The sequence below is a fragment of the Acinonyx jubatus genome, chromosome C2 (genome assembly GCF_027475565.1).
Source record: "Acinonyx jubatus isolate Ajub_Pintada_27869175 chromosome C2, VMU_Ajub_asm_v1.0, whole genome shotgun sequence".
Taxonomy (NCBI): domain Eukaryota; kingdom Metazoa; phylum Chordata; class Mammalia; order Carnivora; family Felidae; genus Acinonyx; species Acinonyx jubatus.
In genome coordinates, this window is record NC_069384.1 from 94,088,998 (window position 1) to 94,115,050 (window position 26,053).

Here is a 26,053-nt window from a genome sequence, read left to right on the forward strand (position 1 = left end):
GTCCCCCGCTCTCTGCCCCTCCCCCGCTTGCACTCTCAAAAAATAAATAAAACATTTTTTAAAACTAGGTTTTAGGTTTAGATCATCATAACCAGAATTTTCACCTACAGGAATGTCTGTGAGATCACTGAAAATTGGATGACACCATCCCACCCAGTTAGCATCTCTGGGGCTCACCCACCAAATTCAAGGAACACCTCCCCCTTTCTCAATCTCTGAGAGCAAAAAAATTGCTCAAAACCTTCTCATTTCATTTGAGAACAAAGTTCCAAAAGAACTCCATGGGTGGGACTGTCTCTCTTAAGGGTCAAAAATCTAATTTTACATCTTTATATTTAAAAAAAAGAGGATATTGTGTCCCCAAAGAATATGCCCCAAATCACAGACCACGCCTTGGCAGAGTCAGGTAGGAAGCACTTAAGAATTTGGACAAGTGGGCATTTTCCACGTGGCAGGTATTATCTTATGCTCTGTTTAGTTGCTAATCTAATCTTCACATCAACACTAGGCAGGAGGCTCTATTATCCCCATGATACAGGTGAAACTGAAGCACAGAGAAATGAGATAACTTATCCAAGGTCCTACAGCAATAAGTAGCAGAACCCTGACTCACACCATCTTCTTCAGAATGACTTGGGGACACAGTGCAAATAACAGATTGTTATTTAGGACTGGAGGAGGCACAAAGGGGGAAATGCACCCCTTCTGCATTATGAGAACACAAGATAGGCCAGTTTGACCAGTTCAGTATACTGACCTCCAAATGAAAATTTGTTCCTGCTTGGTCTCATCTTCTTCCTTCTTGTGTTTTTCCTGCAGACATTCATGCCCAGGAGAAGACTGCTTTGGGTCCCTCTGGACCTTTCCTAAAAAGAAGATCCCCACTCACTAGATGAGTTCCAGAAGCATCCACTAAGGCTTCCATAGCTCGCTTCTTTCAGTTGACCTTCACCGTAACCCCTCTCACACAGGATGAGTGGCTTCCTTGCCTCCCTGGACCCCCGGCGGGTGCAGTGGGGGGCAGCCTGGTATGCCATGCACTCCAGGATCCTGCGCACCAAACCAGTGGAGTCGATGCTGGAGGGAACTGGGGCCACCACAACCCATGGCACCAAGCTAGCCAAGGTGCTCACCACCATGGACCTCATCTCACTTGGCGTTGGCAGCTGCGTGGGCACAGGGATGTACGTGGTGTCTGGTCTGGTGGCCAAGGAAATGGCAGGACCTGGTGTCATTGTGTCCTTCATCATTGCAGCTGTTGCATCCATATTATCAGGTAAGTGCCTCAGTACAGTGAAAGGCCTATGGAAAGTGCACTTGCCAGTCTGTTACCGCTCATCCCGCTCTTCTAGAATATTGAATGGTGAGATGTAAGAAGTGTCACCAAAGAGGTCATCGGGCTCCTTTTTTGCCTTGACTGCCAGGGAGTTCAAGGCTCAATTACAGTAGCTTCCTTTTTCTTTGGTTTTTCTATGCAACTAATTATTCTGGTGCCCAGCTTCCTCCCAATTTCTCTTTCCCTGTCATGTCCTAACGGCTCCGTTTTTATTATAACTCTCCCTTTCGATGGAGGATAGGTCAATCCCTTGGTGGAGATGTGGATATAGCTAGGATTATAAATAATACATAAAGGATAGGCAGAGTAGCAAAATGACAAGTCACTAAATCTGATGTGATTGGGACTTGATGAGCCAAAAACTGGCATTGTGACACCCAAGCAGGAGGAAAGCAAGCTAGGAAATGTAAAGCCATCGTGAGAATCACAGCGCACCATCTGCCACAAGCACCTCAACAGATTGTATTCTACAGAGGTGGTTCAACGAGCATTATCTCTTTCCTTGAGAAAGAATCATAGAACTCATTTTTTTTTAAATAAGGTGCCACGACTTACGTACTGATAATTTGTGAAATGGCTCTTCTATTTTCCTTTCCCTCTTCCCTCCTTGTCTCTTGAGCTATGGTCCACAGTATCTTGCCAGGAATGGGTAAACAGGTAACTTGAAAAAGAAGGAAACAACACTTCCTGCTTCCTGATCATAATATTGTGCAAGCCCGAGGCTTTGCTGGGGTTTTGGTGGTGAATCAGGTGGGTCAACTCACATCCTGGCAGGGAATGCATGGTCTCTTCCAAAGCTTCAGAAGCAAGAATGCTGGGGTATATCAGGATTTCTGTGTACAAATGCACATCATCACAAGAAAAGTTCTACATTCATATTGTATATCCAGACTGAACAGCCCCCATCCACGGGGTGTGCATGGACCAGGAACACACAACCAGAAAGTGCGCTAGTTTATATTTGACATCTTTTTTAACTTAATGGCAGAAATGTTTCCAGACTGATTTTATTTATCTCCCATCATGGCTTACTTTCCTGTTGGTGTTACAACTATCCATTTTCCTGAAGTTATTCTCTAATATGCATGAGTAGCCTAATAATTTCCTTCAGAAAAGAGAACTTTTTTTCTTAGAGATGAAAATAAATCATTCCCACGGATGAATTTTGTGGATACCTCAAATGCTATTAACCTCATTGTGTTCATTTTCAAACTTATTTGGCAAAGAAATTATTTGGAGGAAGGTGCCAGATTCCTATTCACCATAAATCTAGAGACCTAGAAGTGTTTGCATACAGACCAAAATAGTGATGGTGGGATAAAAGGCAGACATATAAACAGGGCTCCCATCGAAGGCACAGGGCAGGTGGCTAAGAGTCCCGCCTAGTTAATGCGTACTGCCCTTTCTCCTCTTGACCCGTCCTTTTATGACCCCATCCCCAAACCACAATGATTCCTGCAAGCAAATCACCCACATCTTATCCTTCACAGTGCTACATTACATTTAGAAACCAGCAAGGTTCAGTTGCATTCTGGGAAACTGCCCCCCTGCCAAGGTCCCCATGATGCTATATAACCCAGACTTTTCTGCTGCTCCTGTGGAGGAGACCCGGCCAGCACTGTGCTGGAGCTAGCTTGCCCCGGCTGCCAAGATCCCTAATTGTGCACACCTCTCCCCACCTTTGCATCTCCGCAAGGTTATGTTGTTAACTTGGAATTGGCTACAGCAGGAGTATTTACACCACAAAAATTGGCAAAGGATCCAGGTAGAGTTTGTTTGTTTTGGTTGGTTGTTTCACCACCGGCCCGGTCCACTGAAAGCCCTGGAACTGCCCAGTAACTGGTACCTTCACCACTGCACCAGGCACCAAAAGAAAACTCTGTCTCTCCCCCAAGGAGAGACCCCCCCCCTCCCCCCCCGCTCCACATGTGGCTGCATCCACAACACTTCTCTACACTCTGTGACTGAGGCCAGCCAGAATTCTCCTACAGGCCCCAGCTAGAGCCCGGGCCCAAATAACTTGTGCCAAAATTAGCATTTTTATAACAGAAGTCTTCAACCAGGCATCTCATTCTGTGATCCTTTGTCACTAAACTAAAGGAAGTCCCCCCCTGCTGCCTTCTTTCCACTCCTGTGTCATCATCCTGGTGTCGCGTCTCCCTTGACCAAACTTGCCACCGCTTTCTGCCTCATGATAACCAAGCTCCCCTCCACCTTCAGACTTTTTAACACCTGCTCCTTCCTCCTTCTGACCTTAACCAAAACCTGGCTCAACTCTGAGGACACCATTGCAAACACTGAGAAAGTGCGCGAGAAGGATAGACGTGTAGCCAAAGAGCGGGATGTTTGAAGCTGAGATTTTGGAAGTGGTACAGCGATCAGTGATGTTAAAATTAGACCTGGCTCTGCCGCTAACTGGCCGTGAGACCCTGAGCAAGTTCCATCACTTCTCTGAGCCTCAGTTTCTCCGCTTTGAAAACGGCCATCATGCCACCGCCTTCGCAGAGTTCCTGTGAAGATTCGTGACGCCAGTGAGCACCAGCCACAGGGCCTGGTACACGGGCTTCGACACGTCGTTCTTATCATCATGTGCCAAGCCCTGTGTTCAGAGTTTGCCATATGTTAACACATTTAAGAGGCAGCATACCCCTTCAAGGTGGGTTTTATTACTTTCACATACGAGAAAGCTGAAATTTCAATAACAGAACCTAGGTTCAAATTTGTTATACAGGCAATAGTTTTCAGCACGGACTATGAATTTAAATCACCTGGGGAGCTTATTTTTTCAAATCGTGGTTTGGCAGAGAAAGGTTATAATTACATGCAGTAAAATCTACCCTTTTAAATATACAACTCTGTGAGTTTGACCAACGCATATCATTGTGCAACCTCCATATAATCAAGATACAGAAGCATCCCATCATCCCCAAATAATTCCTTCATGTTACCTCTTTGCAACGCTCCTCACCTCCACCCCCAACCCCTGGCAACCACTAATCTGTTTTCTGTCCCTATGCTTTTGCCTTTTCCAAGATGTCATATAAATGGAAACACTCAGTATGTAACATTTTGAGTTTGTTTTCTGTCCCTTAGTATGATATATTGAAGGCTTATTCATATTGTATGTATCAGTGGGTCGTTCCATTTTATTTTTGAGTAGTATCCCATTGTATGGACATACTACAGTTTATTTATCCATTTACTAGTTGAACGTGGTTTCCAGTCTGGGGCCGTTATAAACAAAGCCATTATAAACATTTGCGTACAGGTTTTCGTGTGAACACAGGTTGTCAGTTCTCTTGAGTAAATACCTAGGGATGGAAATGCTGGATGGTGTGTTAGGTGTAGGTTTAACTTCAAAATAAACCGCTAAACTCTTTTCCAAAGTGATTGTATTCTTTTTCATTCCCACCAGCCATGCCTTTGAGTTCCAGTTGCTCCGTTCCTGGCCAGCCCTCAGAATTGTCAGGTGTTGCTTTGCGTTGTTGCTTCGTTTGTTTGCCGTTTTAAAAGGTGAAGGAGGGTATTTCAATGTGGTTTTCATTTGCACTTCCCTAACTGCTAATATTTCGAACATGTTTGTGTGTGCTTGTTTGCCATCTATCTTCTCTGGTGAAGTGTTCAAATCACTTGCCCAGTCTTTAATTGGGTTCTTCATTTTCTTCTTACTACCTTTTAAATTTTTCTAATATATTCTAGACACAAGTCCTTTATCAGATATGTGATTTTGTGAATATTTTCTCCCAGTTTATGGCTCATCTTTTAGTTTTCTTTTAATTTGTTGATTTCTTTTTAAAAATGCCCAGGTTCCACCCCCAGGGATTCTCGTTCAGTTGGACTGGGGCAGAACCTGGGGAATCGTATTTTTTTTTACAAGCCTCAGATGATTCGAATGTGGAGCCAGAGTTAGGAATTACTCTGTCATAGGGACCAAAACTTAACTTCTGCTGCAGCTATGACCTATGAAAATAGAAAATAAATGTTAAGATATAAGCTGGGGCGCCTGGGTGGCTTCAGCTTAGGACATGAACTCGCGGTTCATGAGTTCGAGCCCTGTGTCGGGCTCTGTGCTGACAGCTCAGAGCCTGGAGCCTGCTTCAGATTCTGTGTCTCCCTCTCCTCTGTTCCTTCCTCTCTCTCTCACACACACATGCTCATGCTTTCAAAAATAAATAAAGAACAGGAAAACTGGCTGTCACTGCCACATCTATAGTGGATGCATAACCTCGAAGCCCTCCATCTTGCTGAGGTCAAGTTGTTCTGAAATATTTAAATAAAATTGGTTCTAATTCCCAGTAACGTACAACCGGAAACTCTAGAGTACCCCTCAATAAACCTAGGGAGTTGCAAGGCTTACTTTTTCCTAGTTCTGCCGACTCTGAATCTCCGCTCCCATGGAGTCTTCGTCTCCATTCTGCATTTCATTAGCTTCTGCCCATTTTCTTTACCTCATCATGCAACCAGATGAACTCCAATCCCTCCTCTCCCCAAATATCCGCAAGACAAAATTGAATGTGCAGTGGGCTTTATAGAAGGTTTGGGCCAGACACCTTTTGGGATGAGCACTGGGTGTTGTATGGAAACCAATTTGACAATAAATTTCATATATTGAAAAAAAAAAAAAAAAAGAAAGTTTGGGCCAGAGACGGGAGCTATAATACAGTCCATCCCAGCAGACCACAAACTTCTAATTGAATGTAGGACTCCAATTCTCCCTGCCTTTAAACAAGTCCACAGACTCTCTCTTTTCCTTGGGTCCAGCCTCCAGCACCATTAATGGGCAGCCTTTCTCCTTCAATCTCACCTTCTTTTCCCTTGCTGTTCCTTGTCAAGCCCTAAAACCCTTGTCCATATCTTATCCAGAGCAGTATACTATCTCTCTATCTCTCTACAAGTTCATCCCCACCATACTCCAAAGACTTTTGTCCCCTAACCAAAATGGCCCATCAAGATAATTCATTAAACAAAGTGGGTTCTTAAGGGAGAGACTTGGGGGCCAAGCAAGAAGGTTGGAGATCACTTGTTCGGCAGAGAAGTTGAGCAACGTGACCAGATCTGCAATGTATTAATATGGTGGAGAGAGAACAAGGGTGAAGAAACTGGCCATGCAGTTGTACAAAACAGGCAAGAGACCATGAATGGAGATCAGAAGGAAGCTTCAGATGGAGAGGATGCGGGCACGGGTGGACAAGGGAGGACGGGGGGAGAGGGATAAATGCTCTCTGTAGCTGAGAAAAGACGTAACACATGAGAGTGTTTTTGAAATAATGTCATTAGAATAACGGATTTACAGTACAGTTCTGGTGACAGAAAGTGAAAGTAGAAACAGAAAACCCAAGGAAAGGGGACCTCCACAGAATGCCACCAGGGGCAGTGAATGAACGCGTGTGTGCAGAACGCCGCAGGCAGGGCTCCCGCGCAGCCCCACGGACACAGTGGGGCGAAGAGTGACTTTATCTCCTCCCTCAGCTGGAGGAGCCAGACGGTCAGAAGTTAAAGTCACTTCCTGAGAGGCAGGCAGATATTTAGTGGCAGGGCCAGAACTCCAACCTCAGCCTGCAGGACTCCAGAACTCACAGTCTTCCATTTCAGCAAGTGCCTGAGATCTTTGAAGCCAACCATCTAAAAGGCAACACTGGGGGCGTCTGGATGGCTCAGTCGGTCTGACTTCAGTCTGACTTTGACTCAGGTCATGATCTCACAGTTTGTGAGTTCGAGCCCCATGGGCTCTGTGCTGGCAGCTCAGAGCCTGGAGCCTGCTTCAGATTCTGTGTCTCCCTCTCTCTGCCCTTCCCCCACTCATTCTCCTCTCTCTCTCTCTCTCTCTCTCTCTCAAAAACAAATAAACATTGAAAAAAAAATTTAAGGCAATACAGGCCAACATGCTGAGTAGCATTTTCTTGGCATTCTTAGTTTATGGTTTAGCGCTAGCATTTATCATTTGTATTTCCTGCCATCCTCATTCACTCTTTGGCATCTTCTAATCCATCATCACGTGAGAGTGTGGGAACAGAATCCTTGGGAAGGCGGTAAGGGGCACAGAGTTCTGTCAAGCAGATGCCTTCCCCACAGGCAAAGCTCCCCACCCTCTGGGCTGGGCCTTCACCAGGCTTCAGCAGAATATCCTCACTCCAATATTCATCTCAGGCTGGATTTTCATGACCAAGGAAGATTTCTAAAGATTCAGAGTCTATATAGATAGTCTGCTCAGTTCCCTTGTCTTGTTTTTCAGAGCAAACCGTTTTCCCCTCCTCAAACTGAAGCCAGACTAGAGAGGTGGACACAGGAGGGTGGGTCCTTTTGCACTGCTGGTCGTTCTCAGTGATCTAGAATCACTCATTCATTTCACAAGCTTGCATCTATGCGTTTGCCCAAACATACCTGAGCACTGCTCTCAGCCACCCTGGTGAGGGGAGAGGTAGAAACACTGAAAGGGTAGAAAGGAAAGGCAAAGATGAACAGATACGTGCCAGTCTTCAAGCTTCTGGAAAACTAGCTCTCCAAAATATTGCCCAAACGCACAGCTCTATGTCAAACTCTTAATAATGATAGCAGCTCCCCCAATGTTTGTGAAGTCTCTAAGACATAGCTTAGGAAGCACGTGATAAATGTTAGTAATTATTATTACTATTATTTTTATTGTTATTAATCAAATACTGTGCCCCAGGCACTGTGCATATATTACCTCATTTAATGCTCTCAACCTCCCTACTGGGAGGAAGAGACACTATTAGTGTCCCCATTTTATGGCTAATCATAACAGCTAAAGCACTGAGGACTTCATGTGCCTGGCTTTAGCTGCACACAGCTGCAAAATCCTCCCAATGAATACTACAAAATAAGTGATATTGTATACTTATTCTGCAGATGATAAAACTGAGGCCCAGAGAGGTATGGTGACTTATCCAGGCCCATAAGGCAGTCAGTGGCGAAGGCTGAATCTAAATTTGATTCTGCCTGGCTCCAAAGGCTATTACCCCTAACCTGTTTCATGCAGACACATCCCCCAAATTTAAAAACTCACCAAAGAGAATCAAATGAATCAAGGAAACTCTCACCCTTACTGAGGTTTCAAAAGAGCCTGCAGCTCACTCTGCTCTATTGATCAGTTGAGCACTTTTCTAGATCGTAACTTCTGTAACTCAGGTCATGAAAATGCTTTCTAAGCTCAGTACCTTTCTGTCACCTGTCAGCAGTGAGAAGGGTGTTGTGAAGTTCATGTAACTCTTCTATACAGAGCTGGATTGACAGTCCTGTAGGAAGGATGTCAGTTACCAGTTCAGAGAAGGTGAGCCCATTTTAATAAAAATTTACAAGGCTCTCAAATTGCTGATTCTGAGATGAGCTTCCTCCAGCAAACCAAGGAGGACCGGGCTTGTTTTACATCTTGTACAGCACCTGGTAGAGTAGACAGTGCAGAGCAAGGGCATCTAGCATGGCCATGGGAGGGAATGGTCACCTGCTCTGGGCTCAGCACAGCCGCTGTGCTGCAGAACACAGGAAAGAAACCAGGAGACAAAGGGCTCAACATGCATGCGAAGAAACAAGACAAGCCCGCATAAAATAATCATGAGCACTGCAAGAGACCACAGGGCCCAGGACAGAAGTCGGTACATCCGAGTCCTAGTTCCACCTCTGTTTCTCAGCAGCTGGGGACACTTAGGCAAGTCACTGACCTCTTGACTTCAGTTTCTTCCTCTGCAAAAGGAACAGTTCAGATTAGATTGCCTGTGTGAGGACAACAAAAGAACCCAGGGAGGGGAAAGATCTGTAAAGAAAGACACAATGTCTCAACTTACCACACGCACTTTCCAACCCCATGTAGCAGCCAGGCGCCAGATGCACTTAGTCCCTGGAATGGATCTCCCTCACTTCAAGCCCTGCTCTGCTACTTACAACCTGTGTGACTTGGGAAATATACTTAACCTAGACCTTCCCAAACAGGTTGCCCAAAGTTACAGGTGGGCCACAGTATTGAGCCCTCAGCCCTCAGCACAGCTAGCAGGTGGCAGAGACCCCAGGCTATCACCTCTACCTGTGAGCGGCCTCGCCCTGTGCCTGCTGACCTCCCTCTCATGCCTGCACCATAGCCCATTTAGATCTTAGATTCATCATCTGTAAATGGAAATAATAATAGTTTCTACTTGGGAAGATTGTGTATGTAAAGTGCTTAGTAGAGCCAGTGCACGTAGTAAATGCTCAGTAAATTTGCCCGGGTTATTACTACTGCCAACACTATTAGCCAGATCTCCAACCTAACAAGGCTAGGTTGGTTCTTACTGCAAATGAGCACCCATCTTTCAGATTCTGAAGCCCCTTGGTGCACACCTAGCAAAAGACCCAGCGGGCCTGCCTCCTATTCACCCTTTCTCCAGATGGACCTTCCACAAAGAGCATTCTTTTGCATCTGAAGGTATATTCCCAAGAGCAATTCTCATCTCCACCAGGATAACCACCTTCCCAAAAGATTGTGCTTCAAAACGTACAGGCAGGCTATGCCTCAGAAAATAAGTATATGGATACATTTAACTACAAATTGTGGTAAGTGCCCTTAAGGAAATTAAACAGGGTCCCGTGACAAAGTACTCTTTCTGAACGATGGGTATTGAAGCACTGGAATGGGTGCTAGAAGTGAGTAAGGCAGGACTGCATGAGACAGCGTGAAGAGGCCTCACCCGGGACAAAGCAGACTTCGTGCACAGCGGCTTGCAAGTTCTGCAGGTGCCAGGCACTGGCTCTGTGCACTTGGTGTCCCTCCTCACTTTGCTAGGTCCCCTAAATCCCTAGTCCCTGGCCCTGCTCCGCCCTCCCTGCATATTAGCCCTGTCTGGGAAAACGGAGATGGCACCCTTCTTCTTAAATGAAGGGTGTCTCATGTCTCTGGGAAGATCCTCTACGGAGAACAGATCCAGGCCCATGAGAGATTCAGCGTGTCTCATGCTCCCGGGCATCTGCTGAGAATGCAGCCCATCCCCGGGGGAAGCCGGTCCCACCTGCCCATGAGCTGGGCCGAGGAGCCACACAAGGGCTCGTGTGTGTTCTCTTAGGACTCAGCTTTGACCCCCTCCCACTAAGTCCTCAGGGCAGGGAGGGATGGCCTGGTCCCCTCACAGAGCTTCTTAAGTCTGTCATCCTTGTTGGTGCCACTTTCATCTGCTTTAGAAATGGGGACACTGCCTACTCCTGGGGAGTGGTGAGCCGGAAAATACCTGGGTGCACGAGAATTGCTGGCTGTCCCTTGACCCCTGTTCTCTCCTTTCTGCACAAAGTCTTTCTAGCCCGGTTATCAGAGTCATCTGAACGGGGCCAGAGGCCTCATGAAGAAAGGTTGAGCAAGAAAGCAGGAAATTTCTCTCCACCCTCACAACGTCCAGCTGGACTTGCGGGAAAAGAACATGTGTTTCCAGATTAAAGGTTTAAAACCTAAGAAGGAACTTTTCCACGTTCTCATTTAGAAGTGAATTAGAGGAGAAAAAAAAGAACCAAAGCATCCATCAAGAAGTGAATTGGGCACACGTAGGGCTTGGTCTAGACTCCAGATGATTTCTGATATCCCTGCCAACGCTGACTCTCTAAAACCATGAGCCAACTATTCTTGCTTCCAACCTCTTCTCTCCCATCCCCAAGGAAAAGGTTCCTGCAGAAACACTCAGGAGGCTACTGCTAAGAAAGTCTGTGCGATTCCCTTTCCTCCTCGGTAATAATTGCCATTGCTCCCGCTGCCAGAGTGCCCACCACACTCCAGAACGTGTGCTCCTTTGCAGACCCATGGCAACCTCACAGCAGGGATCACCATCACCACTGTCCAGATGGGGAAACTAATGCCCAGTGAACCGGGTGCCTTACTCAAGGCCACAGTTAGTAATAACTTCACTTGCCATTTATTAAACACTTACTGTGTGCCAGGCACTGGGCAAAGTGATGTGTGTGCATTATCTCATTTAGCTGTCAAAACCACTCTCTAGACCTCTCTCCAGATGCTGTGTGGCTCCTGTGACACTCACTGCTTCTCCTAAAGCCAGAGACGGGCTGCTGATGTTGGCCTCGTCATTTGCCTACAGCTTACCTGGGCATCAGATGACAAACTGTGTACAATGGGCCTGGCACAGGTAGATGCCAACAACCAGGTGTCTTTCTCTTTTGTAACTTCTTTTTCCCTCCGAGGCTGCCTTTGACATTACCCTGAGGTCACCTACATAGAAATGTTAGCAGCAGAGAAAAGAGCTGTCCCCGTCCACCTGCCACCTCAGCAATGAAGAGGGACCAATCTGGGTCAGAATATGGGATCAAGGAACAGCTAAGCCTGTGGGTCACTTCGTTGAAAGCAACCACATGAGTGTTATTATTATTACCGTCTCCATCATCATTTGATAAAGCAATAAAACTAGTATGCACTAATGATGATAATTAACAATAGCATGGCCACACAATATAATACTCTAATCCATCATGCTATGGAAATCGTACCTCCGACAAACCTTTAAAGTCTTTTCACAGAAGGAGATCTAGAGAAGAGAGTACACAGATAGTCTGGTCACATTTAATCAGTAAATTATGAAACTTCCTCGACATCTCTCAGGGGTCACTTCTCTGACTATGAGAACAGCTTCTTGCCTTTCTGTGTAGGTGTTGATAGATTGGCGCTCTGGTTTAGGGAACCAGCGAGCCCTCTTTTCGCCAACCCAACTTTAATTAGAGCCCTGTCAGGTTCAGTAATGAATAGTGTCACACACACCCTGATCAAAGATGCTACCCATCCTCTGAACACAGGCTCCTACTGTCCCCCTAAGGCCCTGCTTTGGCAGAAAAATGATGTCTCTTCTTAGACGCAAAGAAATGGGCGTTCCCAGACAAATTGCTTTTCTTCCAGACGCATTTGTTAGAACTGCCTGGACTTCCCTGACGGGTGATGGAGTGACCAGGGTTCCTCAGGTAGATGAGACAGGAGCAGGGAGGTGAGAGGAAGAGACAGCCTGATGGGTTTCTCCTGGGAAAAGAAATGCACAATTTTCTTGGCTAATCAAGAGCATTGGAAAGAGGACACGGGAGCAGGGATCACAGGGTCCCACAAACCGGGGGACTGAAGAGATAGATGTTTCTGAGACTCCAGCAGCCTGCTTCTCAAGGGCAACAGCAATGATGATGATACTTCATTACTTGCCATCTGGAATCCGGTGTCACAAAGGAAACAAATGTTTCCGAGAGAATCCACACTCTATTTCTCTCTGAGGTCCTGTGATTTCTCCCGATAGCCCACTCCCAGTCCACATTTATGCAGTGCTATCACCCACAGCAATATAGTCGTGTCTTAGCCCGGCTGTGAATCTGTAAACAGAACAAAGATGTCTTAAGAAAACTAAGAAAAGGACAAAGAAATGAGTTAACAACCATCTCAGCAAAAATGTTGTATTTGGTGAGGACTTGTTCAGGCCTAATTGGTGTGGTGCACAGGTTCCATCCAATGGCTGATTCCATCCTGTGTCTGGGAGACAGAGCAGATGACTGGCACTCGGGAGGAACCGACTTCATCAGTGAGAATCACTGAGAGACGCATGTTCAAAATAACTGCACAGGCTTGATGTCTGTGACCAAGAGAGCCTGATTGACCTTGTGAGCAACACTCCCGATGTTGCTGATTCCAGAGGCCTGAATGAAGCGGCAGCTTGGCAAACTGTTTTCGTGGAGACTCCGCCCCCTCCTTCTCCTATCTCCGGATACCTCTTGCCCTAGAGACAGTCTTTCTGGCTGTCCAAAGACCTTACTTTAGAACTCAGTTTTGCAGCTCTTTAAAGCAGCTCATGAATTTTCCCCCATCTCCCCGCCACGACTAATATCTCCTTTCTCGTTTTATTATAATGTGTTGGGGTTTTTTTGTCTGTCTTCTTCGCTCGACTATAAGACCCACAACAAAGGGACTGTATTCTTCCCACTCACCTTCAAATCTCTAAAATCTAACATAGAGGCATAGAGATAGAACCTTATAAATGTTGTGGATGAATGGATGAGTTGGAAAGCTCCTAGAACTGCATATCAGTATAGGCACGGCTCTATCACTAATTGAAGGTGCAACGTCAGGTCTGGGGCTCAGTTGCATCAACCATCAAGGGAAAAGCCCTGATGAGCAGGTGACACGCACCCCCCACACTGCGTTCAGTGTGGCCCCGTGAGTCCACAGAGCAGGGTTGGCATTTTGGGAGGTATGGGATGAGGGGGATCCTGAGCAGACCAGCCTCAAGCTCCCCACCCCCTCCTCAAACAAAGCCACCTTGCTTTTACTTACTTATGTATGAGACTCTTAAAGAACACTTGTGTGCAAAGAGGTTTTTACAACCAAGACAAAGCTTTAAAACGAGACAAGTAGATGATTGAACAGTTTTCTTCTTGCAGCTAGATTCCCCCAGTCTGTTAAGAAGATCCCACTCCTTCAATCACTTGATCCTCAGTTCACCTCTACAAGACTCATCCTCCTCAATCCACAAAGCAGCCCACGCGTGCCATCCAGCTACCCCCTTCCATCTGCCTGAGATCACCCTTTTCCATTTCATTCTGCCTGGAAAAGCCCAAGCCGCCCTTCAATATGAGCTCAGAAGCCTCCCCTTCGTCACTACCTCCCCAGAAACCGAGGACCGTGTTCTCTAAGAGCCGCTCACCCCACTGGGTTCCCAGAGCACCTCGTAAATACTGATAGTACTGCAACTGGCTGCATGGAATCATCTGTTTATTAAACTCTTTCCTGGTTGGAATCCAGATGCTTCAAGATCAGGAGATTTATGCCTCTGGTATTCACTTCAGTGCCTGACATAGTAGGCACTTAACTGTGTGCATCACTTAAAGGAAAGACATTAGGAAGTCAGAAGTTATTGTGGGAAATCAGTAAGTTAGTTGATAGGTCAGTTAGGGAATCAGTCCATAAGTTAAACTGCATGTATCTGAGTAGAGTAATTGGCATTCAAGTGTGAAAAACCTCTAGATTTAATCTTTCCAGGTGAAAGTATTTTAAAAAGTACTTATGTAGACAATGGTTTGTTTTGTTTTGTTTTGTTTTATTTTGTTTTTTTAGCAGAATGTGGAGGGAATATAGTTCTTGAGTGGAGAAATCCTTCTCGAACTTTCACCTACTCCCAGCTGGATCTTTCTCTTCTACACCTCTTAGAATGGAGGAGAATCTTCACCTCCTGGCTCTCGAGTGACAGGAAGCACATGTAGAGGTTATCTTGACGATTGGCAATAGCATATTAGGCAGTTTGGAAAGTTCGACATCCCATCTAGGCTCTCTGGGAGAATTTAATGTAAGGCCGGCTGATTATATCTATATGCGATAGAACCACAGATTCTCTGAGTTGGAAAGAAATCCACTTCGAAAAGGACCAAATTTCTCTAAACTCCAAACCATGCATCATTTATAGGGTACACGAGAGATCAATAGAGAATATTTCAAATAAAGAATCCCCTTGGTATCTTATCCCAACCTTCTTTTCGATGTGTAAGTCCTAAGTTTGACTGCTATTTAGGCTGGCTGGTTGTCAATTTAACAAAAAAATAGTTCTGGGCGTAGAAATAAAAACACTAGGGATATGACAAAATGAAAAGAAGGGCATGTTTACAATATACTTAAAGAGCTGATAAGTTGAAAAGGATACCTGAGTTTCAGGCTATGAAAAATCACTCTATTCCCTCTTGTCCTGCTCAAATGAGCCCCTATATTTCTCAAGGACCTGGACTTGCCAACTCTGAACAACCCCATTGGGAAACTTTCACCCAGTGGTCTGCACCATCTGTACTCCGACGTTGTACTTCATGATTTTCTCCAGCCACACAGTTATACTTTTGGAATCAATATATCTCTCCCTCTCCAATCACTTGATGGTTAGCCAAGGAATGAAGAATCACTTTGACAATAGCATAAAGCAAATATGACTAGGAAGATAACCCTAGGGCAAGAAATTTCTTAATGCATTACTAAATTGAGTACAGATTGTTTATAAATGTTTCTCCCATAGTGATTCTCCCCCCTAGTACAAATCAACTTTAGGTAATGAATACTTTGAAATTCTTCCTTTGCTATCAAATAGTTCTAGAAATAAACTAGAGATAATGTTTACCTTCCTACACACTTATTTTTTTCTAGTGATTAAAATTATATATATATTTTTAAGTTTTTATTTAAATTCCAGTTAACAGGGGCACCTGGGTGGCTCAGTCCATTGAGCGTCCGGCTTCAGCTCAGGTCAGGATCTCGAGGTTCATGAGTTGAAGCCCCACATTGGACTCTGTGCTGACAGCTTGGAGCCTGGAGCCTGTTTCGGATTCTGTGTCTCCCTCTTTCTCTGCCCCTCCCCTGCTTACACTCTGTCTCTCTGTCTCTCTCTCTCAAAAATAAATAAACATTACAAAAATATTATTAAATTCCAGTTAGCATACAGTATAATATTAGCTTCAGTTATATAATTAGTGATTCAACACTCCATACAACATCTGGTGCTTATCACAACAAGTGCCAACTCCTTAATCCCAATCACCTATTTAACCCATACCTCCCCCAACCTCCCTTCTGGTAACCATCAGTTTGTTCTCTAAAGGTAAGAGTCTGTTTCCTGGTTTGACTCCCTTTTCCCCCACTTAGTTCCTTTTTTTTGTTTCTTAAATTCCACATGTTAGTGAAATCATATGGTATTTGTCTTTCTCTGACTAACTTATTTTATTTACCATTAATACTCTCTAGCTCCGTCCTTGTTGTTATGAATTGCAAGATTTCATTCTTTTTTATGGCTCAGTAATATTCCATTGTGTGTGTGTGTGTGTGTGTGTGTGTGTGTGTGTGTGTATACACCATACCTTCTTTATCCATCAGTCAATGGGTCTTTGGGCTGTTTCCATAATTTGGCTATTGTAGATAGTGCTGCTATAAATATTGGGGTGCCTGTATCCCTTTGAATTCGAGTTTTTGTAGTCTTTGGGTAAACACCTAGTAACGCAATAGCTGGATCATAAGGTAGTTCTATTTTTTTTTTTTATTTTTTTCAACGTTTATTTATTTTGGGACAGAGAGAGACAGAGCATGAACGGGGGAGGGGCAGAGAGAGAGGGAGACACAGAATCGGAAACAGGCTCCAGGCTCCGAGCCATCAGCCCAGAGCCCGACGCGGGGCTCGAACTCACGGACCGCGAGATCGTGACCTGGCTGAAGTCGGACGCTTAACCGACTGCGCCACCCAGGCGCCCCAAAGTAGTTCTATTTTTAACTTTTTGAGGAACCCTTACTATTTTCCAGGGCCACACACTTAATTTAAATATATATATATATATCTCCCTTGAGTATGTAAGGTAGAGCATAAGAATAATAGGAGACGTAACAAAGTCATCAGATGTCTGCTGTCACTTGTAGAACAACTGTGAACACAACTCACATAGGTGTGCTATTGGATATTCAGAGACCATGACTTATGCCGCTGTTGATGATGTGGTTTTCCAAAATAATGACCAACTCTTAGTTCCAAACAAAACAAATTGCAGCTGTCCCTCAATTTACCCAGCTGTTGCAGCCCTGGAAAATTCGATGCATATAAAAGCATGAAAAAAAAAAAAAACTTTGTGTTAATATGTAAAATGGAGATATGGGCACCTGGGTGGCTCAGTCAGTTAAGCATCCCACTCTTGATTTCGGCTCAGGTCATGATTTCACAGTTCATGAGATCAAGCCCCGCATCAGGCCCTGTGATGACAGCACAGAGCCTGCTTAGGATTCTCTGTGTCCCTCTCTCTCTGCTCCTCTCCCCAGCTCCTGTGCTCTCTCTCTCTCTCTCTCTCTCTCTCAAAATAAATAAATAAACTTTAAAATGTATTAAAATTGGGGCGCCTGGGTGGCTCAGTTTGTTGAGCGTCCGACTTCGGCTCGGGTCGTGATCTAGCAGTTTGTGATTTCAAGCCCTGCGTCAGGCTCTGTGCTGACAGCTCAGGGCTGGAGCCGGCTTCCAATTCTGTGCTTCCTTCTCTCTCTGCCCCTCCCCCAATTGTGCTCTGTCTCTTTCTGCCTATCAAAAAAATAAATGTAAAAAAAAGTGTTTTTTTAATGTATTAAAATGGAGATAGATTCAGGCTCAGAAATTATAAAAAGGTTTTTATAATTTATAAACTTGTTTTCATAAACAGGTCCTTTGGGACCCTCAGAAGTTATGTAAGACACAGGAAAATGCTTCATTCTGTGGGACAGTCCCACACTGCAGAATGTCTAATGGCTCCCTACCCATTGAATGCCTCAAGTGTCCACAATCATGAAAACCTTGGACACCCCCACAGATTTCCAAAATTCCCCCTAGATGGCAGTACTACTTTTGCTGAAAACTACTGGTTTCCAGTGTTTTCTCCGGAGCTGCCCCCATTGACTCAAATGTTTGAAAGCTGATTCTGGCTGTGAAACCAAACAATGGTAACACTAGAAGGGACCCTAAAGTTTATCTACCTGGCCCCTTCACTTTACCCATGTTAGGTAAGTAACTTGCTCTTCAACACTCGATTATTATATAATCTAAGATAAAAACCGAGGTTTCCCTTTCTTTGGTTCTTGTTTCTTATTAAATTAGAAAGATACTTTTGAATATGTTTCTCTTACACATCATATATTTGAAAAAAGTGGAGTGATTGACAACATTTTCCAGATTGGTTTGTTTTTTTTTTTCAGGACATTTGGGTTGAGATCACTTACTCCTCACCACTGAGGTTCAGTGCCAGGCTGGATAGTCTCTAATGCCCACTAAAAGCCTGGATTCTTGCATACAAATAAATCAGAAAGATGCAAAAATAAAATCCTTTACAATGCATCCAAAAGAATGGTCTCTAGGAGCAGAAATTGTCTTACCTAGTTAGTGTCTCATTTAGTTTTCCTGCTGTTCTTCCCAAATTCCACCTATCAGAATACAAGCTGGACCTTGGGAAATAAACAACTGATGTCATATGCTCCTACACTGTGCACAGCTAAGGGCCTCTTCCTCTGCCTCAGGACAGCAATGCATTGGCTCCTTCACAAGACCTAAGTAAGACGTGGCTATTTGCTAATTACCCTTGGCGAGTTGAGTTCTGATGGTGAATTGGGAATTTTTACATCTAATTTGGCAGATCAAATATTAAGGAGAGAACCACTGATTGCCCAAAGTTCAAAATATTGCCTCTCCAAATTAAATTTACAATCAAATCAATGCCAGTTTCAAAAGCGTTGGTTGAGATTTTTCCATTTATTAGCCGTGTGCATTATCAGGGGTAAAAAGGGTGAAAAGATGAAGTTCACAGGATGTAAGAACTCTTGGGTAAAGCTATGGATCCTATACCCAAGAGCAGAATTAGGATTGCCTCCTAATCCTTTCCTCACACCGCACTAAAGGGCAACCTAATATGTATCCACAAACCCAACTGTCTTCAGGAGAGAGTGCTTATTCACTCCATACACTCCTCAGTCCTTCCTTCAGGGACCACTTCCTCTTAGTTTTAGACTCACTCTAACAATGTAAACATCAGGTGTTGGAAGTGGCAATTTAGAAAAGGAGGTGGTCAGCCTGTTCAAGGTAATCCCTGTGACAGCAACAAAAAGAAACAACTTACAGTCTGACCTCCAGGAGGGAGATGAAAAACTGTTTTACAAAGGTGGGGGGCGGGGGAGCGGGGCCAACACAGGAACTCAAAACAAACAGTGGCCTAGGTCATTCAGTGCAGGGACGGGTGACCTTGCTAGGCCTGAGAATGTCTCCATATGTAGAACAGTATAGCAATTGATGTAAAAGAAAAGTGAACCATGCTCAATGTGTTTTGCAGCAAAATCCATAAAATTCAGTGTAACAGGTAGGATCCTAGAGTGTCAAAGTTGGGAGGCCCTTAAGAGAGCATCCCTGTCTAATTCCTTTAGTTTACAAAGAAGGAAACTGAATATAAAGGGATGAACGGGTTCAAGGCAAAGTTGAGACAAGAGCACAGTCCCCCTGGTCCAGCGCTCCTTTCACATGGACACCCGGAGAGCCGGCACCACTAAGGGGTAGGAAAAGAGAAAGTGCATCACCTTTAACCACTCATTGTGCCGTGGCTTCTGACATCTCTGTTTGTGCCTCCTTGCACTGATATCACTCCCTTCAAAGGAGAAGAAATTTGCTCTCTTTATTCACAAAAGAGTGAACTGTTATTCCCTGATTTATGCTGAGAGAACCTCAGGGTTGGCCCTTAACAAAATTGGGACTGAAGGTAAAGTTTACTTTGAAATCCCTCCTACAACCCATTCCTGGTGTGTTTCCTCCAGGCTGTCCTAGGTTTGTCCTCCAACTTGGCATCCTACCTACTGGCCTCACATCCAGAGTCCCTAGCGAGATGCAGGAAACTCTCCCAGCTCCCAGAAGCTTGGTGTATTCCCAGTCTCTTTCTAATTTAATCTATAATTCCATCAAAGATAGGCAATAGGGGCATCTGGGTGGCTCAGTAGATTAAGCGTCCACTCTTGATTTTAGCTCAGGTCATGATCTTAGGGTTGTGAGATCAAGCCCCTCATCAGCTCCACCTAGTGTGGAGTCTGCTTAAGATTCTCTCAATCTGTCTCTCATTTTGTATCAATCCTGCCTCCCGTATATAGTACAGAATCTTCACAGATCACTTGAACTATCATTGTCAAATGAGGAGGACCTCTGTAATATGTAAAAATGAAAGAGAAGAATGTTATACATAATGTAAACTTAGTGTCATCAAGTCAGGAACTAGACCGTGCTCATTCTGACACCTAAGGACACCTAAAGAACATGACAGAGACACATACAACAAATGGGAATTTTTCTAAACAAAGAGCAGTTTCCAATAGTCCATTAAAATTAGTTCTGATTCTCTTCCCAAGCATTCAGGTTAAAAGTTTTTCAGAACTGACGTTGAAAGACATTAGAATTGGCCTTGAATTTATTCATATGCATAAAATTTTGTGTATTTGTTCTAAGATCCCAGAGATTCCCAGTATTTTGTACCCAAGATGGTTGACCACCAAGAGGTTATCTCATCTCCTAAAGTCCCCCACCCATATATGCTTTTCCCACGCAGGTGTCTGCTATGCAGAGTTCGGAGTCCGTGTTCCCAAGACAACAGGGTCGGCCTACACCTACAGCTACGTCACTGTCGGAGAATTCGTGGCATTTTTCATTGGCTGGAACCTGATCCTGGAGTACCTGATTGGCACTGCAGCCGGTGCCAGTGCTCTGAGCAGCATGTTCGACTCCTTGGCAAACCACACCATCAGCCGCTGGATGGTGGACACTGTGGGAACCCTCAATGGCCTAGGTGAGACTGCCATATCCTCTTGCCCCAACGTGGAAAATTATCCCAACAAACAAATGGGTTCCTCCTTCAGGATTCAATTTGACAAAATGTATCAGGACCCTTAAATATGTCTCTTTCTTCTTTGTTATTTTTTTTTTGCAAAGTAATTCTTCTTCTGTGAATCTATGCTAAGGAAATCATTCTAATTTCCATAAAAGCTTTATATGAAAAGATATTTATCACAGCCTTATTTATATTAAAGATTAGAAACCGCCTAAGTACTCTACAGTGTAGCAAACGATTAAGTAAATTGTGGAAGCATATTATGTAGCAATTAAAAGGATGATTAGGAGGACTGTTGTAATAATATGGAATATGTTTTTGATGCAATGTCATGTGACAAAGGATACAAATTGTATACGCGTTATGTTAATAACTATATAAAAACAAGATCAATGCAGGAAAAATAACAGTAAGGAACTTCTCTAGTAGTTTCGGCAGATTTTTTTTAATTTTTATAAATAAGCATGTGTTAACTTTTAAATGAGAAAATATACTTTTAAAAGTGAAAAATGTATTCCAGTCTAGCAGAGGTCAAGGAAGGGGTAATACAACTGGGTGAACACTGAACAGTCAGAAGCTCACATAACAAATACCACTCACTCCATCCATCGCTTGCCTTGCTTCCCATCCTAATGTCTGACTTTAACCTCTCGTATTCGTGGGAAGCCACACAATAGTTGGGGAAACTTGGGGGTCTTGTCCCAGAACTTCCAAGTATAGATTCTTGGCTGTGTGCTAGTCATGTGACTTTGGTGTGCCTATCTCAGAAGAATTGACAAAAATGCTGAGCAAGCAGATACCATAAGAAGATAAAAAGTATGAAAACCACATCTCCACAATGTACTGATTTCATGGAATTTTTAAGCTCAAAAGGGCCTCCAAAATCAGGTAGTCCAAACTCTTCACTTTACAAATGAGATCCAGGGAACTGAGGCATTTGCCCAAGGCCACACAACCGGTCATGGGCAAAAGTACAGCTGAAATTCAGGACCCTGACATCTGAGGCAGTGCCTTTTCCATTCTGTAGAGAGCAGGAGTCCACTGGCCAACAGACAAGGCCAATCAGGTGGGGGTATGTTCACTGCTTATCTTCTCTGCAAACACATACACATAAATGCAAAGAATACTCTTCTTCCAGTAGCGTTCAAAGATACACATTTTAAAACTTTCTAAAAATGAAAAGATTACTAGGATGGAAAAATTATGGACTCTATACTGAACAACTGTGAAGATAAACCAGCTTTCAAACGACATGTTAAACCCATGTTTTATACCATCGATATGTCAGTACGGTTCTGACTTCAAATGTTCTGTGCCATGGTTCCCTAGGCTGTGTTGTCATTGTCATATCATGTAACCCAATTTTTGGTCCAGGATATCAGGTCATCTTACTTGTATTTCAAAATCTTCCCATTTGCAAATAGACACTTGTGGACCACAGTGTAGGCACATGCATTCATACATACACCCACTTACACGCAAGCCTCTCCTCCCTCCATGACAAACTGATTACCCTTGTCAGAACTGAGTGCAAATGCTCTGAAGCGGTGCTGGGGGTTTGCATGGCCCTTTCTCCCCTCTGAACAACATTAACTCATATCTTTCCCCTCTAGGGAAAGGTGAAAAATCATACCCTGACCTTCTGGCTCTAGTAATTGCTGTGATTGTCACCATCATTGTTGCGCTGGGGGTGAAGAATTCCGTGGGCTTCAACAACGTCCTCAACGTGCTGAATCTGGCAGTATGGGCATTCATCATGATTGCAGGCCTCTTCTTCATCAATGGGAAATACTGGGCTGAGGGCCAGTTTTTGCCCCACGGCTGGTCAGGGGTGAGTTCACTTCTAAAGTCTAGTATGGTTATTGCACATTCTGCCTTCCATCTTGTGGCTAGTCTGAGACATATTTTTAAGAAAATGCTGCTCTGTCGTGTAATCTTCATGGCATCCGTTTCATTACTTTTTATCTGAATTTAATTGGAATGCTCTGAAAAAGTGGTTCCTATATAATTTTTTAATTTGTTTCACATTTATTGAGATCCTATTTTATACAAACAACAAGAAAAGATTTTATGTTTTGGCCACGTGAAATATGCCTAATCTTATGCTAAGTGCTCTACATGTAATATTTAGGTGTCCTGAGAACCTTGCAAGGAAGATATTTACATTCTGGTCTTATAGATGAAAAACTTGCACTTGGAGAGGTCAGTGTGTGCTCACTATTAAGCATACAATGTAACTGGCAGAGTCAAGACCCAAAGGCAGGATGGTCTGACTCCAAAGCCTGTACAGCTTGGTCCTATAGAATCTCTTGTAGAGTATTTTCCGAGAGACAGACAGCCCTAAACAGACAAGGCAGTAAAGGAGCCGGGAGAGTGTGTGGGTAGGTAAGGGATGAGTGTTGCCTGGGTACAGAACTAGAGAAAGAACGGTTTTTAAATTTAATCCCAATGTTTGGCCCAATATGGAGAGCCCCACTGAAGTCTAAGTGCAGCTGGGCCGGCCCAGTGAGGGCCGCTCATAAATCCCATTCCAGTGGTGTGGCTCACAGCACAAAAGTCCACCTGGAGTGGTCTGGGAGTTGACCAGAGAGCAGGCTGGACGAAAAGGACATTTTCCAATCTCATCCCCATGATCTGGGTGGTGAGATTTATGCTAAAGAAAAAAATGGGAAGGTCAGAGTGGCAAGCCAACTACTTGGCTGATAAATAGTTCTAAATTGTGTCTGGATCCTCTTTCTAGTAGGACTAAAAATGCCTACTTTATGAATTCATTGGTAAAATTCACCCACCTATCCCTTTTTCTTTTTTTTAATAATAGAACATAAATCAGAGAATTTTGAGCTGGGAGAGGTCTTAGAAATCACCCGGTCTTATCCCCTCACCTAGCAGGTGAAGAAATGGAGGCCGAGAAAGGCATGCCGCCTAGCAGACTGCCATGCGACTGGCAGACGCATGTCCAGGACTCTCCCAGATTTGCTTGTGTAGCTTTTGCTTAGACTGGTTTTCCTCCAAGATGTCCAGGGACCAGAAATCTCTCTTGGAGAATACTCAAAATAACTCCTGTTTATTCTGAACCGTGCCACACTGTTCAATGCCAAGAAATAAGCAAAGGAGGAATCTGAGCCAAGATTTCTAGTCTTCTGCTTATCTGTAAGAATTCCACAGTACCGCAAAGTTCATCTCTCCTCCTTGAAGTGAATAAATCCCGAAACTGGTTAAAACCAGAAAAGACAAAGAAACACTGTTGACCTTATTCTGGATCCCTGAGTCTATATTCTCTTGCGATACAAATCGTTCCTTTCCTATCAAATAAGAGAAACAATATATTACAAGAGTGGCAAAGAAAAAAAGTGTTTTTCCGGAACACAACTGCATTTCCACTGTAGCGCACAAATTCCCACCATTTTTTTTCACAATCTAAGACATTTGGGGGTCATGGACTTACTGTTAGGACTTTGACCAACAGCTAACTTCTGTGCTCTCAGGTTTTCTCATCCACCAAATGGGAAAACTAATTGTAACAAATGTTTGCCAAAAAGAAGAACATCTTGGATAGTTTTTTTAGTACACATTGTGTGGTTAGCAATAGTGATAATTACAGGAGGAAGAAGCTAGAGTTTATTGACTACCAGTTAGGTACCCAGCATTGTGTTCTATGGATATTATTTCACTCTTATAACAAAACTTTAAAGAAGGTGCTGTTGTCCCCAACTTAACAGGTGGAGAATCCAAGGCTCAAAGAGGTTGGGGAGCTTACCTGAGGTCACTTAGCTAGTCAGTGCCAGGACTGAAATTCCTACTTGGGTCTATGTGACTACGACATGCTTTCTACTTCATGGACTACCTTGTGCATGATCACCCCCTTCCATCTGAGCCTTCTTTAAAAAAATGCAATAAGGTAATTCATCCAACATGTTACATTTTCATTTCCTTTAAGCTTTTACAAAGTCATAAAGTCTTCGAGCTAGGAGGAGCATTAAGACGTGGTCTAGCTACTCTTCTTACCTACAGTTGGGCGTGTAAACCAACCTAGGCCAAAGTGCATTGTTTACCAAGATGACACAGCAAAACAATTTGAAAACCTTTCTTAATTACTCAGTTCATGTCTACTTTCCAAAATCCTTCTAAGAGTTCACCGAAATGGCATACATTGTAGTCTAGGCCCCACGTAAAGACTAGAAACAATCTCTTCTGTGCCCGTGCCAAAAAAGATGAATGAATCTTTTACCCTTCCCCCTGTGCTTTGTGCTGGGGTATTTATTCTCTTTGGGGGTCTCCTCTTCCCACTCAAGGGCTCCATATCCCTCCTCAGGATAGTCAGGAGTCTACCTCATCAAGGAAGAAACTAAGTCAAACCAGCCTTAGGGGGTCCCCATTTATACATATCCCATGTTCTCACTAGCTTTTGTGGCCAGAAAAGAAGATCTGAAGTCAGGCATAAAAAAAGGAAAGGAAGGATTCTGTTCCTAACACGAACCATTTTCTTTGTGATGCACTCTTTCATGTACACTTTTCATTTCATCTTCACAGCAGCCTTACAAAATAAGGACAATGGTCTCTACTCGTACATCAAAATACCTTAAATTGAGAAAAGTTAAGGCTACAGATCTAGATGGCAATGGATCTGAAATTCAATCCCAGTTCTGCTTCAGTCAAAGCCCTATTTACTCCACTATCCCCCAACCTGGTTTGGTCACACGGGACTGATTGCCTCTCTTTGCACCTTTGCAAATCTCTCGCAATCTCACTGCAACCCAACCTTATGATCTTGAGTAGGCTTGTCACTGGCCACCAAAAAGGTCTAGTTGGAATTTTGTATTTTTCGCTGCAAATCCATTATCCCTGCAGGGAATTCAAATATGTGCTCTAGTGGCTGTGACTAAAAGCATCAGCTGAGCACAAAGGACAGCCCAGTTTGAGGATGTTGCTGACTCATCCTCTTTTCTATCTGCCCGGCCTTGGATTTCTGCATAGTACATTTCCTCCCTAGCAAACTGGCCTGGACCTGTTCTTTCTCAACTTTGTTTTCTGGTCACTTTTCTAGTCCATGAAGGCCACTTTGGGGTTTTTTTTGTTTTGTTTTGTTTTTTTCTTTTTCTTTTTCCTTCTTTCTTTTTTTTTTCTTTTTCTTTTTTTTTTTTTAATGTAAACTCTTCACCCAACATGGGGCTTGAACTCATGACCTCAATATCAAGAGTTTTGTGCTCTACTGACTGAGCCAGCCAGATGGCCCCTAGCAAGGCCACTTTGAATATGGATCCTAATTTTTAAGGTCTGAAACCCTCTCATGAACATGACATCCACCAAGTGAATAAACACACTCCCTACTCCGTTACTTGACAATTGTCAACAAAAGTGAGTTGACTACTCGACAGGTGCAGA

General features: G+C 43.9%; 1 protein-coding gene across 1 annotated transcript in view; it reads left to right on the plus strand.

Moving 5' to 3' along the window:
* The window catches only part of SLC7A14 (solute carrier family 7 member 14), a 106,328-nt gene that overhangs the window by 56,761 nt on the left and 23,514 nt on the right, over window positions 1-26,053 (plus strand). Inside the window, exons 2-4 of the mRNA XM_015088554.3 lie at window positions 820-1,276; window positions 20,393-20,629; window positions 22,285-22,502. Of these exons, the coding sequence (XP_014944040.1) occupies window positions 973-1,276; window positions 20,393-20,629; window positions 22,285-22,502 (759 nt within the window). The 5' untranslated portion in view covers window positions 820-972. The remainder of the gene's footprint in view (window positions 1-819; window positions 1,277-20,392; window positions 20,630-22,284; window positions 22,503-26,053) is intronic.